The 22459-nt window shown below is 34.6% G+C and overlaps 1 protein-coding gene across 3 annotated transcripts in view; it reads right to left on the reverse strand.

Moving 5' to 3' along the window:
* CFAP69 (cilia and flagella associated protein 69) overlaps positions 1-22459 on the reverse strand; it is a 69098-nt gene that overhangs the window by 24901 nt on the left and 21738 nt on the right. For 2 of the 3 annotated variants that reach the window (XM_061197825.1, XM_061197823.1), the window contains exons 5-13: positions 21433-21509; positions 18561-18659; positions 14942-15091; positions 14656-14833; positions 12820-12943; positions 10502-10550; positions 10287-10408; positions 7813-8029; positions 5266-5430 (exon numbers count right to left, since the gene is read on the reverse strand). In XM_061197825.1, the coding sequence (XP_061053808.1) occupies positions 5266-5430; positions 7813-8029; positions 10287-10408; positions 10502-10550; positions 12820-12943; positions 14656-14833; positions 14942-15091; positions 18561-18659; positions 21433-21509 (1181 nt within the window). The remainder of the gene's footprint in view (positions 1-5265; positions 5431-7812; positions 8030-10286; positions 10409-10501; positions 10551-12819; positions 12944-14655; positions 14834-14941; positions 15092-18560; positions 18660-21432; positions 21510-22459) is intronic. The other variant, XM_061197824.1, reaches the window with a different exon arrangement.

Consider the following 22459-nt stretch of genomic DNA (forward strand, 5'->3'; position numbering starts at 1 on the left):
GAAATTCTTTCTTATAAAATTTCAACTTGAAAAACTATTTTTTTTAACCATGTCTTAACATGACATTTTTTTTTCCACACACACTGTATTTTATTTTTACAAGAGATAAATAGACTGACACCAAGCATTGTACATGGATGACCACAACAAAAGCAACAATGATTGCAATTACCAAACATGAAACACACTCATACTATGTCATAATATTGACATTCAGTCCAGTAATCCTCCACTGTAACAGCTCCTTTACTTTGCAGTGAAAATTGATTTGTATATTCTTTGCCTCTGAGTTCTTGTGGGATTTTTTCTTTTTTTAAATTCAACCAGAAAGTCACAAAAATTATACTCATCCTCATCAGTTCACTCAGTCCCATGTAATTAATTTTTTTTTTTTCATCTTGATCTTTTGTTAGCACTTTTATGAGCTCATCAGTTTTTCATTAGAGTTCTGAAAATGCTTATTCATTCAGTTCAGCAGTACAGTCAGGTACCAGAAACCTGTACTTGTCAGAGTCTTTTCCATGAATTTCCTGAAGATGAAACCCTTTTATAGGAACATATTTACAAAAGCATCAGAGTACACCCAGAACTGTCTGTAAATGACAAAAGACTTAAAAATGACCACGGTTAAAGATTTGATGAAAGTTCATAATAATGCAGTTGACAAGAAAATTAGTTATTTCTGAGATATACATTTTAAAGTAATAACTAGGATTATGACTTATAACATTATACCAGAACATATAAGATTTTTAGAAATTTCATGTAATGTCTGAAACATTTATATTAACATATTTCCATACAAATAACCCAATGAAAGTTTAGTATTAGTTGTTTTGTTTGTTTGTTTATACTGCAGGTTCTTATTAGTCATCAATTTTATACACATCAGTGTATACATGTCAGTCCCAATCGCCCAATTCAGCACACCACTATCCCCACCCCACCGCAGTTTTCCCCCCTTGGTGTCCATATGTCTGTTCTCTACATCTGTGTCTCAACTTCTGCCCTGCAAACCGGCTCATCTGTACCATTTTTCTAGGTTCCACATACATGCGTTAATATACAATATTTGTTTTTCTCTTTCTGACTTACTTCACTCTGTATGACAGTCTCTAGATCCATCCACGTCTCAACAAATGACTCAATTTCGTTCCTTTTTATGGCTGAGTAATATTCCATTGTATATATGTACCACAACTTCTTTATCCATTCGTCTGTCCATGGGCATTTAGGTTGCTTCCATGACCTGGCTATTGTAAATAGTGCTGCAATGAACATTCGGGTGCATGTGTCTTTTTGAATTACGGTTTTCTCTGGGTATATGCACAGTAGTGGGATTGCTGGGTCATATGGTAATTCTATTTTTAGTTTTTTAAGGAACCTCCATATTGTTCTCCATAGTGGCTGTATCAATTTACATTCCCACCAACAGTGCAAGAGGGTTCCCTTTTCTCCACACCCTCTCCAGCATTTGTTGTTTGTAGATTTTCTGATGATGCCCATTCTAATTGGTGTGAGGTGATACCTCATTGTAGTTTTGATTTGCATTTCTCTAATAATTAGTGATGTTGAGCATCTTTTCATGTGCTTCTTGGCCGTCTGTATGTCTTCTTTGGAGAAATGTCTATTTAGGTCTTCTGCCCATTTTTGGATTGGGGTGTTTGTTTCTTTAATATTGAGCTGAATGAGCTGTTTATATATTTTGGAGATTAATCCTTTGTCTGTTGATTCGTTTGCAAATATTTTCTCCCATTCTGAGGGTTGTCTTTTCGTCTTGTTTATGGTTTCCTTTGCTGTGCAAAAGCTTTGAAGTTTCATTAGGTCCCATTTGTTTATTTTTGTTTTTATTTCCATTACTCTAGGAGGTGGATCAAAAAAGATCTTGCTGTGATTTATGTCAAAGAGTGTTCTTCCTATGTTTTCCTCTAAGAGTTTTATAGTGTCCAGTCTTACATTTAGGTCTGTAATCCATTTTGAGTTTATTTTTGTGTATGGTGTTAGGGAGTATTCTAATTTCATTCTTTTACATGTAGCTGTCCAGTTTTCCCAGCACCACTTATTGAAGAGACTGTCTTTTCTCCATCGTATATCTTTGCCTCCTTTGTCATAGATTAGTTGACCATAGGTGCGTGGGTTTATCTCTGGGCTTTCTATCTTGTTCCATTGATCTATGTTTCTGTTTTTGTGCCTGTACCATATCGTCTTGATTACTGTAGCTTTGTAGTATAGTCTGAAGTCAGGGAGTCTGATTCCTCCAGCTCCGTCTTTTTCCCTCAAGACTGCTTTGGCTATTCGGGGTCCTCCGCGTCTCCACACAAATGGAGGATGATGGGGGAAATTAAAGATGATGCCAGCGGATGGAGAGATGTGCCATGTTCTTGGATTGGAGGAATCAACATTGTGGAGATGACTGTACTGCCCGGGGCGGTCTGCAGGTTCAGTGCAGTCCCTATCGAATTACCAATGGCATTTTTTACCGAGCTAGAGAAAATCATCTTAAAATTTGTGCGGAGACGCGGAAAAACTATTTTTAAAAGGGCTATTTTCATTGTATTGTTTCCTAGAAGCTGTAGACAGAAGATGATAAATGGATTCTTTGGGCTCTCAATACAATCAGTAGCCCCATATATATAGAATTTCTAGTACATAATTAATGGCGTGTCATTAAAAGAAGCCCTTAACAACCTGATACTTCACCAAGCAAACAAAACTGTTTAAAAATATGCAGTTTCATGAGGCAAAGATGCGTGCCTTTGCAAATATATGACCAAAATGCCTGATCATAGCTTGCCTCATCTCTTCTTGTCCTTGTGGTTAACAGGGTCAATCTTAAGCAAAGGTGGAAGACATCCCTAAGTACGTTTTCTATTCCTGTTACTTCTTTCTGCATCGTCTCCTTATGTCTACTCGAAGGCATCTTCAACAACTTAGGTAGCAATATTCCCATGTTCTTTAAAAGCTCTCCTTCCAATCAAAATTTTAAAAGACTTGAAAATAGCCACTTACATTGATGGAATGTCATTCACAATAAAATTTTGCCTCAAAAAAGGACTTTTCCTTTAAGCATTGTATAAGGAACAAAAGTCATTTTTCCTCAGTTACTAAGGTATCACTGGCATTAGCAGGAAGGTGTGGAGCTATGTTTCAAAGTAAAAGGGCCATGGAAATCACAGCCTATTTCCACTGTTGGCCCTGAAGGGACAATTCTTGGTCCTGTTAGGATGAATTACAGGTGAAGGATCAGAGTCTAGGAAGGCTACGTGAGCATGCTGGAGGCCAGGGCAGAGGCATGCCATGGACAGAGGGCCTATGCTCCCTTATTAGGACACCTTCTAGGAATCCAACCTGGCTGGCCTTGCATCTGCTTCTCCTTTCTAGATTATCTCCTCTTCTTCCTACCTGTGTACAGGGATGTCACTTTCCCTGTTGTCTGTAATAAATGTTATGTTAATACTGAATTATTTTCTTAATATTTCGGTATCCTTTAACTCCCTACATTTACCCTCTCCTTGCTCTATTCTAACCATTGGATATATTTTTCAGATTTCCTCTTTCTAAAGTAGCATTGCACATACAACTTCCCTAATCCAAACCACTAATAGCTCCCCATGCTTAAAGAGAATGAAGTTCAAACTCTATTATGGTATGCCATTCAAAACTCTTTCTTGCTTGGCCTCTGACTAGACAATTAACTTTATCTCATATTATTTGTCTTCATAAAACTTTGACTCCACTTAAGCTAGCTCTGAACACATCATCATGTATATTTTGGCTTCATGTCTGTTTATGCTGTCCCCTTGCTTGAAAGACCATCTCTCTCTCTCTCTCTTTTTTTTCCTCTTGAAACCAGCCTTACCCTCACACCCTAACTCATAAAGATTCTTGTTAAGATTGCCCAGCCTTGAAAACTACCCTGTGGCATTTACTCTCTGTATTACTCACTAGGTGCCTTACTAACAGTGCAGGGTAACGCATGCTATCTTTCTATGACATACGTCTTTCCTTTTGTTTTCATTAATGCAAGGTCCTGAGAGTTCTGTTCTATACATGTTTAAGACACCAGTGCCTACACAACAGGTGTATAAACATTTACATTTACAATGCAATTACTATTTGTTGAGCTTATTACTACTATAGAGCCTCTGTTAGACTCTGTAAGAGAAGGTTCCTGCCCCTAGGAACTCACATAATAAAGATCAGCTTCTTTCAAGTTAAAGGGAAAGGTCCTAAGAAGAAAAGAACCCTTGCTATTTGCTCTCCCTTCCCCACTTGCTACCCAGGTAAGATTAAGACTTCTTCTTGGATATATGGAAAATTGTATTCATCCGGTTAGGCTGGGGCCTTCACACTGAGTTCTGTATCATGAAATGTGCACAGAAGTGATAAAATCTACTTTCAGGTTTGGTCATCCTCCAGTAAGCTCATCAAGAAAGTGAATGTTTTTGCCTAGCCCCCTTTTCAATATCCTCATTTTGCTTATTAGTATTATTATTAGAGGGCACCACCCCAATCCACTAATGATGGAAGAGCAGGCACTGAACAGGTAGAAGAGTTTTTGAGTAAGCATTTGTAATTAATTGACATGCAGCAAATTATATCACCTACTCATGAGGCAGTCACTGAACACGGATATGACAAATATAGCTCTTACTTCTCAAAGTCAGGAAAGATTAGGGCCAGAGAACTATTTATTTTTTAAATAACAAAAGGTAGAAAGCTTTTGCTTAGGGGTTCTGAATTTTACACTGAACTCGCATGTATGTATGTTGGAGATAAAGTGACTTAGCACAGTCAACTCTTTAAGTTGAAAATTAAGGATATCCTGATATTTCACATCAGAAAACCTATGTACATTTCTGTATACACCAGCGTACCAGTGTTCTGGTAATGTCAAATGCACTGGAAAATGTAATGTTATCCTCTTTTAAAATGACTCCAAAAGGCCTGGCCAAAAAGTGGTGATCTTACTCCTAGAAGAGTGAAATATAACACTAGCCCATTAAAAAAAAAAAAAAAAGATAAAGATAATCCTAAAAGAAACGGTATCTGAATTAAGTAAACAAATGTTTAAAGGATAAGTGATCATGATGTTTCAGCAAAGATAAACTAATTTATAGCAACAGTATGAAACAAAAATCAAGAAAATATTCAGGAGTTTGTCAGCTATAGGACAAAATAAATGTGTAGAAAAACATTTCAAACAAAAGTTCTAATTCATAAACATTCTACTTTCATCAGGACATAAACATGTTATGTTTTTACCTATCAGTTGCTGAATTGCTCTCTTTTCACAAAGATCCTTGTTTATGGTCTCATGCTCAAGGTAGACCATGGCTCTCAAGAGTCTTAAACTGTAACGCATCTGGGCAAACTTGTTTCCACGGCCACCTGTACCATGAAAACTGTTCCCATGACTAAAGAAGGAATCTGTAGAGAAATATTAATAGTTACTTTACATCAAGAAATTTAGATTAGACATCTTTTATATCTATATAAGTTTAAAGAGATGTTAAAATTCTGTCATACTTCAGGGTTTTTTTTTTTAGAGAAGTAAATATGATTCCATCCCCCTCCTCTTTCTATTTCCAGTACAGAAATATGTTTTTAAATTTTACTCAAATGTATCATTATTGTATGTATCTTTTGTAACCTGTTTCTGTTACTCAACATTGTATTTTTAAAATTATTCACATTGTTACAAGTAGATCTAGGTCGCTCAGTTTTAACTGCTTTCCACATCCAGTTTATAAATAACAGTTTATCCATTCACTAGTACAAACTGCTACAATGAACATTCTAGTTCATGTCCTCTTGTTCCCACTGAGAAGTGTTTCGCCTGTGACACCACAATCATATAGGGTATACCCACATGGAATTTTATTAAAGTTGCCAAATTTTTCCCCAAAGTGGTTATATGGATACAATGTATAAGAAATAGATTTTTCCCAATCTATTAAATGTGAAATGGTAGTTCATTGTTATCTTAATTTGCAGAGCAATTACATTTCTCTGATTACCGGTGGTGTTGAGTGTCTTTTAATTTTTTTTGAAAATTTGAGATTTTCTCCAAAAATTTTGAAGAATTTTCTTGGCAATCTCTATTGTTTGCCTACTTCTCTACTGAGTTATTTTCTTTTTGATATGTAGGAGTTCTTTATGAACCTGAATTCTAATCGTTTATCAGTCAGAGTGGTGAGTAAATGTCTTCCCTCAACTTATAGATTGTTATCTTATTCAGATTTTGTCATACAGATATTTCTGTTTTACAGTAGTTAATACATTTAATAATCTTTAATAATCTTCTTTATAGTTTAAGCTCTTCTGTATTTAAAAAGTCTGTTTCTACCCTGTTATCATAAAGATAATTTCCCATGTTTTCTTCTAAGATTTTTACAGTTTAACTTTTTGCATTTAGGGCTTTAATTCATTTTGCAATTGACTTTTTTAAACAACTTGAAAGGATCTAATTTTTATTTTTTCACATGGAGGGCCAACTGCCCGAGCACCATCCTTCTCTCATTGATTGGCAATATCATCTCTGATGATGCCAACCTCCCATATATTCCATTCTACTGGTCTATGCCTGGTCTAGCACCATACAATTTTAATTACTATAGCTTTATGGTCAGTCTTGATAAATAACAAGGCAAGTTCTCTTTCTTTGTTATAATATGCTTTCTTTGAAAGGTTCTTTTAGAAGTAGCTTTTTGTTTAATGCTAAAAAAAAAAAGTTCAAAATACTGTTCTCAGTAGTGTGTATAGGTTTAGAAATGTGGATTCTGGAGCTAGACTGCCTGCATTAAATCACTTACTATGTGGCAAGGAACAGGTTATTTAACTTCTCTGACGGAGTTCTACCCACTGACCAACGGGGCTAATAATAGAACCTATAACTCCTAGGTTTGTTGTGAGGCCTAAATGGTTTAATACTGCTGAGGGGGTTAAGGCCTATCACATAGTAAGTACTCAATAACTGTTAGCTATCAGGCTTCTTCTTGTTAGGCAGCATTTCCTTTTTTTGCCTTATAGACTTCTGTAAACAGAAATAATATAAAGGAGAGACAGGAGAATTGTTTTATTTAATGCACAGTAATTTAACATGACTAAATTTAGTAACTCAGCATATTAAAAACTAGAGAATAAAAATAAGCTATAATTTTTTCTCCCTCATGGATGAGTGCTATTCTTGATCTAATGAAAATGTACCATACAAAATTATTTCCAGAGCAAAGTTACTACCAGAGAAGAATACAGTATCTTACTTATAATTTTTTTTAAAAAAGAATGTATTTCTTATTTCCCTTCTAAGAATTATGAGAATTGAAATGAAATATTCATACAAATTAGGGCTCTGCTAACTTGGCAGACTACATGTGGCTAGAGATCTAGATTTGAAGCTCCATGAAGGTATGGAGTTCATTTATGTTGAACATAAATGTTTCATTAGTGGCTAAAACAATATATGGTTACTAGTAGGCATTCAATAAATATTTGTTGAATGACTAATTAAAATATTACAGGACAGTATAATTATTGGATAGGCCTAATAATATAAAAATTTAAATCAGTTTATATGAATGATTTCTTTTACTGAAAGGTATGCATCAACTATAGCTAACATTTACTAATGTCTGACTATAAATGAAATCTCAGGGTTTTTTCCTTAAAACAGCATTTAAACACATTAAGATCACAGAAGGCCAGATCTACATTGTTAGTTCTCCTTTTAATTGTATTTCTTTTTCTACACCGCTATTCAGTTGAAATATGTAGATTAGAATTTTGACAGGAATCTGAAAGGCCACTTACCTTCACTGTCACACCATTCTAAAAATGCAAGGACGTGAGCATTTCCCTGATACAACATGTACTCATCTATTAAAAAAGGAGCCACTGATGACAAAGTGGCAATTGCATGCAGTTGTAATTCTTCATACTGTGCTGCAGACCACTCAACTATTTTGTGTTTCTCAGGCTTTTTAACATAGGTAAGCAAAGCCAAAATAACTTTGCCATCAATTAATAGCTATGAGAAAGGGCAAAAAGTACTATGTTAGAAACATAATTAAAACAATTTTATTTAATCTAAGAAAATTTACCAAAAGATTTCCAATTTGATGTGTTATTGATGATCATTTCAAAATACTTTCTTCCTAAAGATTCCAAGCTATGTTAAGTACCAAAAATTAAAAAATTAAAAAACCCAAAACCAAACTCACTAATAACAACAGTTCACTATGATCCCCCTTTCTGGGATATACACTCTATGGCTGACAATAATGTAAAATAAGTATTAGTTTATTTAATCTATGCTGCTTATATATGCAGTTTACCTCCGCTTATGATAAAACCACAGGAGTCGAAAATTTAGAGCAAATAAACTGGTGGTTATTTCTGTCTTCCTTACTTTTGTTTCTTAAAGGAAATATTTCAGAGACTCAATTGTATATATACTTTAAGAAATCAGTTTTGTCTGAAGTTATGATAATAGACTATGGCTATTTTTAAGCATAGGCAACAGAACTTATACAAATACTCTATCCAGTGAATACCAGTCAGGTCACAAGCCATAGTTAATTACACGCCAAGAATTTTAAAACTGTACTGAATCCATGATGTCAATAAAAATAAAACAAAAATGCAAAGCTATTATAATATGACAATCAAGTTAATATTATAGCTGATTCTGATTGATATATATTTATGGTTCACAAGATGGTAACACACCATGTGCTATATTCTATTCAATTTTCTTTTCATCTGGCATTATTCTACAAAGATTTTTTCACAATGATATCTATGAATTTTTCTAAATTTTCTACTATTCCACATGGAAAGAGCACAAGATTTAGAACTGAGAAAACAAGAATAACAATTAGTTCTAGCACTGTTGTAAGTAGTAAGTGGATAATTTTTTTGAAATACTCTGTGAACTGCAAATAACAGTACACGTATTTATTATTACTACCATTACTGAGCCACAAACACAGACATATGACAGAAAAGAAATTAGTTGATTCCATTGCTCACATAGTGCTTTAAGAAGCTTATCAGTCTTTGTGCCATTTGACTTTATTGTCAAATAAAATTGGTTTATAAACTATAGTGTAAATTTTATTATCTTTGTATCTGTCATTTTAAGAGTTATATAATACTCCACTATAATAATAAACCATATTCTATTGAATGATTTTCTATATGACATTTCAGAAAATACATTTAGCTTCTATGGAGTGTACGTTTTTGATATGAATAATAAAGTTATAACTGTAAAGACAGTTTTTTTCTGAGCATTTTTTAGTATATTCTTCAAAGTGGCATTACCAAAAAAAATTGTTCTTAGCTCTTTTAATCCTCATAATAATTCCATGAGACAGGTGTTTTCCCCACTTTGAAGTTGAGATAACTGGAATTTAGAGACGCTAAACTATGTATTCAAGATCACATTGTTAGAAAGCGACAGCACTGGATTCCACCTGACTAAAGCCTTAACCACCATATTATACCACGTTTATATTATCACTAATGAAATTGAAAGAATGAATCCTCCCTTGGAACTTGAAAGAGTTTTAAGACTAAAATGAAATTTCAATTAATGCAGTAATAACTAAACTAATGAAATTGTTAGTAAGTAGTATATATTTTTCTGTTGCTTTATAGTTTACAAAGCCTTTATCTCAGTCTCACAACAGAAGGAGAAACTGAGCCTCAGAAAGTTTAGGTGACTTTGCCAAGGCCATACAGCTAGTAGGCGATAAGACAGAAGTGAAATTCATTTCCAGTGCTCTTCAAATTACACCATGCTTTATGTAGGATATAAAGTATTAAGATAATTCATGGGTAATAAAAATATGTACATAAGGAGGTTAGATTTGTGTGGAGAAAAAGCAGGTTCATACAGTTTGAGATGGGTGGCATAGAGATGAGCAATTTCCTCCAGCATTAAATCATCCCTCATTACTATGGTCAAAGAGAGACTATTAGGCTTGGTGGGCCTATATGGATTTTCTTTCAGTTTATGTTCTCTTATTCAGGAGCTCTAAATATATAAATAAATCTCCACGGTTCTCCTGCTTTTCCTTGGTTTATGTGGTTTAAATTTAGGTAAATTCACTGTTCATTAATAGATAAGAGAAATTTTGAAAAAGTGAAATTCCAGTGAATACGAGTTTGTTACCTTCTACGGTAAATATATGGGCTGATGAAAGATTTGCAGCTATGGCTTTTAAAAAGTTATACTACAAAGTGAGACAATTTTAATTTTTATTTTGATTACTTTTTACCTGTATAGTAGATAAATCTTTACAAAAGGTCACAATTATATTGAATAGCAATTTCTTCAACTCAAAATCTTCATAGGAATTAGAAAACTTAAGACCTTTTACCAAAGGATTTTGGCTTTTAACTGTGAGAGGGAAAAAAAGGAAGAGTAAAATAAAAGCTGAAATGATGAGGACTCATTAAGATAATTATAAGTTGAAAGTTTTATGGTTTTTACCTTCATTAAAGGTTGCAAATAATATCAAATCCCTGGTAAAGCCACACTCCTAATATAAATACACAAAATAAACAGAAAGATGAATTAATTATATGGAAATTAAGTTACAGATGCCCATATTTACTTAATATGTAGGTATTTTTTATCAGACTCTCCTTGTCATTCATTTGAGTTCATAAAGCACTAATAATAAGGGATGAAAGCAAGAAAATGAAAGCATATAGCCAGATAAATGTGTAATTTATTTAATATTAAACTTACTTCTGTAGGTTCTAAGAAATATATTACATTATTCTATGAATATTTTACAAGATATTGTTTAAAATTTGGTAAGAACCCAAAATGTACTGCTAAAAGTTACTTATGTAATTTATTATCTATACCTTCAAGGGACGAAAGAAGGTAAGAAAATAGTTATTTTCAACAGCTTTTCTTCTTAAACACCCCCTGGCTCCCCACCCTGACCCCAACCACTCTCAAATATGTCAAAGGTTTGGTCAAGAGACAACAAACAATTCCTACTTAACATGAAAAGCCCTGAAGAATGACCAGAAAACATTTCAGCATGAGGGAACTCATTCCTGACAGAGATATCCTAGTTGGACTTTGTACATTAGGGAGAATTTATAGGGACGAACTTTGGGCTTTTGAGCTTGCAACTATATATTCCTACTACTTTAAGATCCATATGGTTTCTTTAAAATGTGAAGATGTTATTCCTATTGACTCACATTCATGTAATTCACCTGAATGTTTGCAAGGATGCTAATGAGAATTTATTGACTGACCAGGGGCTTCCACAGAAACACAGGCCCACCTACACATTGCAACCTTGACTAGGAAGCTTTGTAGGACATTTTCCCCATTTGCACAGTATAAATTCCATGACTGTTTTTTTTTTTTTTAATTTTATTGAAGTCTAGTTGATTTACAATGTTGTGTTAATTTCTGCTGTACAGCGAAGTGATTCAGTTATACATATATTCTTTTTCATATTCTTTTCCATTATGGTTTATCACAAGATATTGAATATAGTTCCCTGTGCTATACAGTAGGACCTTGTTGTTTATCCATCCTATATATAATAGTTTGCATCTGCTAATCCCAAACTCCCAATCCTTCCCTCCCCCACCCCCTCCCCCTTGGCAACCACAAGTCTGTTCTCTGTATCTGTGAGTCTGTTTCTGTTTCATAGATATGTTCATTTGTGTCATTTTTAGATTCCACATATAAGTGATATCACAGGTATTTGTCTTTCTCTGTGTGACTTAGTATGATAATCTCTAGGTCCATCCATGTTGCTGCAAATGGCATTATTTCATTCTTTTTTATGGCTGAGTAGTATTCCATTGTATATATGTACCACATCTTCTTTATCCATTCATCTGTCATTGTAAATAGTGGCCATTGTAAATAGTGCTGCTATGAACACAGGGGTGCATGTATCTTTTCAAATTATAGCTTCGTCTGATATGTGCCCAGAAGTGGGATTGCTGGAGCATATGGCAACTCTATTTTTAGTTGTTTGAGGAACCTCCATACTGTTTTCCATAGTGGCTGCACCAATTTACATTCCCACCAACAGTGTAGGAGGGTTGCCTTTTCTCTACACCCCCTCCAGCATTTGTTTTTTGTAGACTTTTTTTTTTTTTTTAATATTTATTTATTTGGCTGCGCCGGGTCTTAGTTGCAGCACATGGGATCTTCGTTGGGGCATGCTGGATCTTTAGTTGCAGCATGCGGGATCTTTTTAGTTGTGACATGCAGACCTCTTAGTTGCGGCATGCGAACTCTTCATAATGGCATGCACGCAGGATCTAGTTCCCCGACCCCCGACCAGGACTTGAACCTGGGCCCCCTGTATTGGAAGCACGGAGCCTTTCCCACTGGACCACCAGGGAAGTCCCTGTTTTTCTGTAGACTTTTTAATGATGGCCATTCCGACCAGTGTGAGGTGGTACCTCATTGTAGTTTTGATTAGCATTTCTCTAATAATTAGCAATGAGGAGGATGTTTTCATGTGCCTATTGGCCGTTTGTTTGTCTTCTTTGGAGAAATGTCTATTTAGGTCTTATGCCCAGATGAGTAAATTATATTTGTGAGTAAATTATAATACATGAGGAGGATCTCAACCTTCCAAAGGGATGCAAAGAAGAACTGGCAGAGTGCAAGTATACTGGTGACCATAATGACATTACAATATAACTTGGCATTACAACAAAGTACATAAATGTTACAACATAGTTCAGGACTTTCTCCTCCCCCCACACCCACCACTTCCACAATTAGAATTAAAATGCAATTTGATTCATACTTACAATCATTGGTGCTCCAGGATTTTGAGATATAATTGTTGTGATCACTAATATGTCATTTCTAAGCTGACGATCATAATGACTAAGACCTCTTGTAAACAGATTTTTAAATACTTTCTTCAAAGCCCTAAAAAGTGAAATCATATCTTTAAAGCCATATTTCTATGGAAATACCACCTAAGTGTCTACCAACAAAATCTCCCTTTTTACATTTTACTACTCATTTCAAAATATTTCTAATCTGTTCTATCTATACAAATCTGCCTCTAGTTCACTGAAGGACCAGATTAGAATCCCTCAGTCCAATCTATACATGGTGGTCAAAGTGACTGCTCTGAAATAAAGATTCAATCACATCATTTTCCTTTTTAAAATTAGTGATACTTAAAGGCTTTTCTTTGTTCTTAGGATAAAGCCCTACCTCCCTACCAAGGCTTATCAGGCCTTTCATGTTACAGTCCCTGCTAACATTGTTAGCTTCATCTCTCACTATTCTACCCTGTACTTTTTGCTCTCACTATATTGAATTTCTTTCAATTTTTTGATTTTGCTAAATTCTTCTTTCACTTCTGTTCCCCTGTCTAGGATGCTCTCTGCATGCAGAACCCTTGTGTTGCTAAGTCACATTTATCATTCAGATACCAGATTAGGGTTTATTAGGAAGTGCTGATTAACTCTCCAAGTCTGGGTCAGGTTTCGTGTACAATGGGCATTTGTTGCTTTATCTTCTAGGAGCCACTTGCCCTTCTTGTGATATTAGTACCCTTATTTTTATTTAGGCATTCACTCTTTACCCACTTTTGGTCTTGTGAAGCTGCCTTCAACTAAAAGGAAGCGAGTTAGAGCATTCCTTCTTTCTGTCACTGTAACTCACTCTGAAATGGGCATATGGCCAACACCAGACCACTAAGGGTCAACAGGGACTCAATTAGAAGAATTTTCTTTGAGCTTTTGGAATAGCAAGTCTTATCTTCTGCTTGGTTTGGGGTTGTGATGATGTGAAGCTAGACTTCGTAGGTCTTACCATATGGATCTTGAGACTAAAGCCAACACGGTGGAAAATAGTGCAGAGGGATGAAGAGGGCCCAAGTCCTGATATTTGCTGAGCCTTGAATACAGCTGCACATGAAACCAGTTTTATCCTTGACTTTGTAGTTACATGAGCCCATAAAATTTCCTATTCGGTTTAAATCAGTTGGGTTGGGGGTTCAGTCGCTTGCAAACAAAACTGTGCTGATCCACCATCTTCGGGAGAACGTGAAGGACCTTGCAGTAATCTCTTTCATAACATTTAGTATGTGCTCTTATAGTTGCCTATATACTTGTCTCTCTCTCTTAACATAATGCAAGTGCCATGAAAGCAGAGACCATTTCTGTATTGTTTTCAGTTGTATTTCCACAGCCTAGTACTGAACTTGGCACAGAGCAGACAATAATTATTTGATGAATATATGAATAAGTAACTTTATGGCTCACTCATATTTTATTGCTAATGCTTACTGTAGTATCTGGAAGACAGTAAGTACTCAAAAATAGGTTTACTGAATGAACAAATGAAATAGTTCTTTTAAATATCTAATTTTACTTTATACATGCTCAAGGACATAATTTAGTTTTGTTAACAAGCTACTTTAAAAGCCTTCCACATAGGAAAAAAAAAAAAAAAAAAGACTTGTTATTGTGCAGATGCATTTATACCATGGTACAAAAAAATGTCCTGAAACATAGCCATTACATGAATCAGAAGCCTAACTGAACACAAATTAAAAAAAAAATTTTAGTTATGTCACTGGCTATCGTTTTAAGGTTAAAAATTCCTATCTAACCACATAAACTTACAGCAAACATTCCAAGTTACTAAGCTGTTGTATGATTTCTTCTTTTGAAGATTTTTCCAATAAGTTCCAAAGTATTTCGGATGAACGAAATAGAAGCTGTCCAGAGGGATCTGGGTCATTGAGGTGAGCACAGATTCCACTGGCTGCTTGTGCTTTCACCATTAAAGTACAATTAACTTCTGAAAATAAATTTTAAAATTATTTATGCTGTACAGTCTTGACATTATTAGATAAAAACAAAAATAGTTGAGAATGAAGTGTTCAAATATGTACAATAATATACAAACCAGAAGCTGAGAGATGCTGTAGAGCTTTAAGTACCCAAAGTTTCTCAACAAGTTGATTTTCAAGCAATGCCAATGACTGGACCATTGTTTTTGCCAATCCTCCAACTTCAGCCATTTTAATCTTATATGATGAACTAGCCTGCTGGTAACCTAACAACAATTAGTGAATAAATATGTACAATTATTTCACATAGTAATCATCTACATTAAACAAAAGATTGAGTAATTTATCATTAAACAACAGCAACAACAAAAACTTTAAAAAAGTGTATGGCATGTTAAAATGGTATAGCACAGGGATTGGCAAACTTCTGTAAAAGGCCAGGTATCAGTATTTTAGGCTTTGCAGGTTATAAGATTTCTCTCTCAAATACTCAACTCTGCTACCATAGCACGAAAGCAGGCATAAACCATACAAAAATAAGTGGGCATGGCTGTGTTCCAATAAAATTTATTTACAGAGGGCCAATTTTGGCCTGGGGTCCACAGTTTGTTGATCCCTGGTGTAGCATTTGAAATAGGACCGCAGAGTTGGAGGCATATCTTAAATTCTAAAAAGAACAATATTTCTTTTCTCTAGATATACCTTTCCATAAAGGAAAATGGCATGATTACAAATACTAAATGTTTTCACTATTCAAGTCAATACATTACTTTAGTGCTTTCAAGGGACCATAATTATGTAATTTGGTGATGAAATAAGAGGTGAAAATATAATGCTGTTCTGATAAATGCTAGTGAATATAATGGTATTTTAGGGAAGTTTGATTCTTGGCGACATGTCTTATAATAATTTCCTTCTGCTGTAGCACCTATGAGAAACACCACCTCTCCTTTAATACAGCTGCACAGGTACCTGACCAACTACACTCAACTAGAGAGATTAAATACACAGCAGAAGGTACCTGCTCATGTGAGACGCAGCTATTTTCTCTCTTAGTGATATACTTATCTACCTTCCTGACTTCTTGACTTTTGAGACCAACTAGATTCTTTAACTTTGCCATAGTTCTGAGATGTCTGTCAGTTTGTCTTGTCTTTCTGAATTTGATCTTTAGCCCTGGACAAGGCCCTGTCCATTCCTGTGATGGGTTCTCTATGGTAAGGCCCTAGCTACTCACTTTAGGCATTTAAAAAATATAAAGAGAAAACCACAAGTTGCATAATTTCACCATCCAGAGAGAACAACCTTAACATTCTGGTATTTTTTTTTTTTTTTTGGTCAATAGATATCTATTAAGCAGCTACTATGTTAAAGATTATTGTAAATCTGGTATATTTCTTACTGATATTTTTAATGTATGCATATAACTTTAACAATATACTATATGCAGAATTTTACATTCAACTGCAGCCACTAAAGATTTTATTGTAAGCCTTTTCTCATTCTATATTTTCCCAAATCATGATTTTATTTGCATAATAGCCTGTCATATGCATGGACCAACCAAAATGTACTTTATACTTACTGTATCTTTATATATTGAGTTTACATTTCTACAGAAGGATATAGTAATATTAAGGCCCATGGACCTGATTCCTGTCTCCGGGGCTGTGTCTCTTACAATTGCTCTACTGAGGACTTTTCAGCTGTGGTCCCAGCTATCCAGCCATGCCCATCACCTGAAACCAACTGTGTGACAGCTAGTGAGAGCATTGCCTAAGATTCCCAATTTTCAGAGCCTGGTCAAATTAAGATCAACCTCACTTCTCTGCACCTTAACTCCTCTGTCATATCTTATACATCATTTGTCTCCCTTTCTTTCTATCTTAAAAAGACTGTGTATATATTGCCTAGGTTAACCCTAAGCTTGTGCTCTTAATTCCATCCTCTCATGCCTTCTTTGGGAATTTCACCCTCCAATATCCCATGTACTAGCTTCTTATTCCTCTGGCTATAGGGGAAAACTTCATTTTTCCCTATCCTAAAAATTATAAATAATAACAAAACCAAATATCTTCTTTGATTTTGCTACCAGTTGAATTGTTCTCCATCTTCCTTCTTTTTCTCCTCCATCTGATTTTAATATATAAGTCTGCATTCACTGCCTCTATTCTCACAATCTTCTCATTCTTTAGTCCTGTATCTGCCCTGACCACTTTATGTCAATAGATCTGCCAAAAATGAACTACAACTTTTCAGATATCACATCAGTTGGCGTTTTCATTCCTCAATTACAGAAGCCTCTACAGTATTTGACACTGAGACCACTACTTCCTTCATCAAACATTTCATTCACTGGCACACAAGACATGGCAGTCTTTAGCTTTTCCTCCTCCTCTCTGAACCTTCCTTCATTGCCAGTTTCTTTGGATTGTTTTTGTTTTGTTTTGTTTTTCCCTAGATCTCAATATGGGCATTCTCCATGTTGCTGTTCTTGGTCCCTTGCTACTTACATGCTTTATCTCCTAGAAAACTCAAGCACCCTGATGGTTTTAATTTTCATCTCTATTTGGGTGAATTCCAAACCTGTATTTCTGGTCTCTGCTTTTAGTATCCAATGTCTACTATCTACCAAACACTTCCTCCTGTTTATCTCATCAATAGCTCAAATCTGACAGTTAATAATTTCTTTACTCATTTCTCTACTTCAGATGTCCTCCCATTTTTCCCTATTCATAAGTTAGCTTTCTTTTCTACCAGTCTTATTGCCACCTATCTAAAGGAACATATAACTTAAAACTGTATTTTATATCTTCTCTCCTTTCCTAGATTGATTATGAATTACAGAAACTATGAAGGTAGGAAGTATGTCCTAAGTAATATTATATCCTCTACATTGCAAGTGCCCTCTATCTTGATACCACCCATTTCAGTGTGACTCATTTTATCATTATATATTACGATCCCTTAGCTGTAACATGCAGAACTCTTTTTCCAAACATGGTAGAGAATGTTATTAGCATTAGGAATTTAACATCTAGTTGGGTGGGACAGATATTATGAATAATTATAAATGTTAGAAAATAATAAATAATATTATCAACAGTATTAAATAACATTAATAGTAATAATTATAATTAAACTAACTTGGGTATGACTTTAAAAATTCTGTTATATTTAGCATCAGAATAAAAATCTAAAGTTGAAAAAAATACATAAATTCTTTTGTTTAAAATGACTGAAGAGTTTGAGACTACCAAAAGAACTGTTTTGATGTGTTACATTTATTTATTTATTTTTAAAAATTTAATTAGTTAATTAATTAATTTATTTTTTATTTTTGGCTGAGTTGGGTCTTCATTGCTGCGTGCGGGCTTTCTCTAGTGGTGGCAAGCGGGGGCTACTCTTTGTTGCAGCGCGTGGGCTTCTCATTGTGGTGGCTTCTCTTGTTGCAGAGCATGGGCTCTAGACGCGTGGGCTTCAGTAGTTGTGGCTTGCGGGCTCTAGAGCGCAGGCTCAGTAGTTGTGGCCTAGATCTGGGATCTTCCCAGATCAGGGCTCGAACCCATGTCCCCTGTATTGGCAGGTGGATTCTTAACCACTGCGTCACCAGGGAAGCCCGATGTGTTGCATTTATGATCCCACTCTGTCTTTCCAAGTTCAAAGAGAAATGAGAAAGACTGTTCTGTTTTATAAAGACGTAAGTTATTACTGAAAGACTATTGAAAACTTTACCTGTAATATGCTTCTTTGGTGGTTCTGCATGATAAAAGTCAATAATACACTTACAAATTTGTATCCTCAATTCAGAACTTGGTATTATCATTAAGTCACCTGCCAGAAAGATAAACGAATGCTATTCAATAACAGTGCCATAAGTTTATTTGCAGTTTTGAGCAAACAGTGTTAGTAACATGATTAAAAATATCATCAGAGATTCAAACTGGATCATGTAATTTTATACACACACACACATGCATGCGCACGCATGCACAAAACACCCTGAATATCTATCCTTGTAACACTCGGCCCCTCAATCAACTCAGTCTCTCCTTCCCAGGAAGAAAAGAATGGTAATTAGCAGCATAAATGCTGGAACTAAATTGTCTAAGATTAAATCCTGGCTCTGCCACTTACTACCTGTATAAACTTGTGTCTTAGTTTTCTCATCTATAAAATGGTATAACAATAGTTACCACGTTAAAGATTGCTGTGAGAATTAAATGTGTTAGTATGAGAAAAGGGCTGAGAGTTTTCCTCCCTAACTAGAGAGTCAGTAATCTGTTGCCCCTAATAATGCATCCTTTGCTTAGAGAAGTTCCAAGTGAGCTTTGCTCCCTCAGGTTATTGACAGACTGGAAGACAGTGAGTTTCTAGGCAGTCTTTGCCCTGCAGGTAATAGTTTTATGTTCAAGTTATTGTGGTGGGGATGGAGGATAGGGAATACTCCTTTTCAGTCATATATACACTACTTCTGAATTGGCTTCAGCCTATATTTCAAACTGGATTGTGTCTGCTCTGGTGAAGTCCTACAAGTATGATCCCTAAGAGAATCTGAAAATGATCAGTAGGATTCTGGAAATGATCCAGAATGTCCTCTGGGAGCCTGAGGACAACTGGAGTCAGGAATATCAGCTTCAGGACTGAAGCAGATCTGCTTGGATTCTCTGAGGGAAAGAGATAATTAGGTGTTCCTTGAAGACTTGTGTTTTGCATTAGGCTTTGCATAATGTTCGTCTCTGAGGGTAGCCAGTGGGTGGGGAAACAAGCAGACAGAAGGAGGGAGCACGTAGGAAAGACTCACCCTAGCTTGAGAAGAATCTATCAGCAAAAGCTAGCACTTAAAAAAAAAGATAGGTTCAAGATTATTCTCTTAATTTTTTTGGACCCGTCCTTTGAAGTTGAAAACTCACTATGTTTTGAAAAACATTAGGCAACAGGAACAACTAAACTTTTCCAACAAAACTATCCAAACATTCAAGTTTATGGGAAATTCTAAGGTTTCTTGTCTGCTTCACCACCCTTTTAGTTCCTGTAGGTTTAGATCATCTCTCATAGTTTCCTGTTTTATAATCTCAGGGCAGAGTACCAACTTTTTCCTTCATACGTTTCCAGAATCCTGCTCTTAAGTCGGAAATATCTATCATTTAGAAGAAAAAGTAATGTAATTTACTAGTACATAGTAGAAACTGGAAGTTAGGAAAAATGAATAGCCTTTGTTCAAAACTTTGTACTACAAACAATTATTTTAGTTTAAACTCATGGTTCCAGAAATTTAAAAAATGAGGGACAGAGCAGCAGTACTTACGGTAAGTAATCAGTGAAAGGAGTTCATTTTAAGCTAAGAGTTCATGCTGCCCTCAAATGAGACAGTAATATGTTCTGTAGGCAGGCATTCAGCAAAGAGTAGACTGACACAGTAAAAATGCTCCGTGCATTTATTATACAAATGCATATTTAAAAATAATAAGGGCAACAGAGATTTTTTCAAATGTTATCAACCAAACCTACACTTTTTATCTGTTAATACTACCATATCCTCTTCTAGGTTGGCTTCTCACTGTAAATTTCCATTGATGAGAGATTCACAGAATTAAAGTTTCCCATTAGTTTCTAGTCTGCCTGCTCCTTAAGGTCATCTTACTTAACTCCCCATGTTTATTCTAATTTCCTTGACACCTTCACCCACTTTAGGCCATAATAATTCCTCCTAAAGTATCTACAGTTAAAGATTATGAAATTTATTTAGACATAAAAGTGTTAGTGTCTATGTTAAAAAATTTAAATGCCTTTTACTTATATTAGTTTCTATCATCTTTCAGTATGGAGTATAATGCTGGGAACATAACTATTCAGTAAATATTTATTTTTAATTTTTTAGGCCACTTGTGTATCTTTTATTTCTCCTGTATAAAGACCAAAATTAATAAGCATAAATTTAATGTGGGATTTGTTTTGGGAACATGCTGTTATGTCTCAGGGGCTGATTCAAGGAGCTATAGTGTTTGATCTCATTTCTAAAAAATTATTATTTTCTTTCTCTAGAAAACTGAGCAATAACCCAAATATGAAAACTGCTTATAATATTTTTCATATTTTTGTATACAAAAACACAGGCATCGTTATGTATATTATACTAAAGCTCCCAATATCCCACCATTTTATGATTTTATTTAAGACTTTAAATTATTTAATGAACAATTTGGCCCTTGCTAAATTGTTAGAATTGCTAACAATTCTAGCAATCAGTTAGGTTCAAGCAATGATTAGAGTTCAAAGATGAAAATATTTTTGTGATTACTGAAAGAGAGGAACACATACTTACGATTTACAAAAAAAAATGTTACCAAACATTTCATCAAACTAAATATATAACATCAAGACAAATAAGTGCAAAGAAGTATCTGCCAATCCTTAAAATTAAGGAACAAAAAATCCTGTTGGTATCATGAAACACCTGAGTAGAAGATAATACAAAAAATGTCACCAAGCACACTGTGATTAATTCCCAACAAGAAAAGAGCCTAGATTTGGAGAAGTATCCTTAGTGAAACTTTGTGCAAGAGATATACCCTTCTTGTCAGTAGGGCCTATCATCTCAACTCACCCAGAAGTGCAATTGAATTAGCAGTATCTTCAGCATATGTTATTTCATCCGATACTTTCTTTTTCAAAAATGGCAAGCTTCAATAAGAATGAAGAATATATGAGTTATGTTTAATGAAGTCCTTAACTGAAGAATCATTTGCAAAGTAGAGGAAAATTTCTTTTCTAAAGATTAAAATGAGGATAAATATCCTGTTTCTTTAGCCCTGGAGAATTAACAACTACCAAAAATATTTCTGTGTTTCTAACCAGTTGACCAAAGTAAAATAAAACAAAATAAAATAGGTTTATAAAAATGAAGAGAGATGGACATGCAAGGCAAGGGTTAAGAAAGCTGTCTTGCAACACTACATAAATAAAAAACTTAAGAATCTTCTTTCTCTCTGAGGGCAAAATAATACTAGATTATACCTGTACTATTAAAATTAGGAAGACATTGGAAAATCTGATACAAATCACAGATCTAGTCTCACCTATAACTTAAAGGCTGTTCAAGGGCTTTTTCTGAAGTTTTTGAAACTCCAGTTAATAGATCAATGGTCTATTTGTTCTTAAAGGTCAGTGACTTTTTCCTTATTAATTGGATCAGTTACCATCCACGAAATAACAAATATACTTTTTGAGACACTAAAGAATTTAACAAATATTAATTATATTAGAATTACATTTCACAGCTAATATAACCAAAGTTATTTGAAAATAATTTATTCACAAATCATAAAAGATAGGGCACTTGAACCTAGGTCATTAGTCTAAGTGTCAGAGGAGAGAGAAAAGTCACTTCCTAAACAAAAAATATAAACTATTTCAGCATTTCAGGAGTTCAAAATTTGAACTTTGTATCCTATTTAAAGATATTTAATATATCTTATATATAGGACTTTAAATTCATGTTTATCAAGAAAAATTAACCAAGTAGTTGAAAAACAGCACTTGGAACTATCACATGTGGATGTATATAGGTCAACTGGAATTAAAAGATATTTCAAGGGCAAGTTATGAAAAGTAATATTTTATAAATGCCATAG

This window comes from Eubalaena glacialis, chromosome 8 (genome assembly GCF_028564815.1).
Source record: "Eubalaena glacialis isolate mEubGla1 chromosome 8, mEubGla1.1.hap2.+ XY, whole genome shotgun sequence".
In the NCBI taxonomy this organism is placed as follows: Eukaryota; Metazoa; Chordata; class Mammalia; order Artiodactyla; family Balaenidae; genus Eubalaena; species Eubalaena glacialis.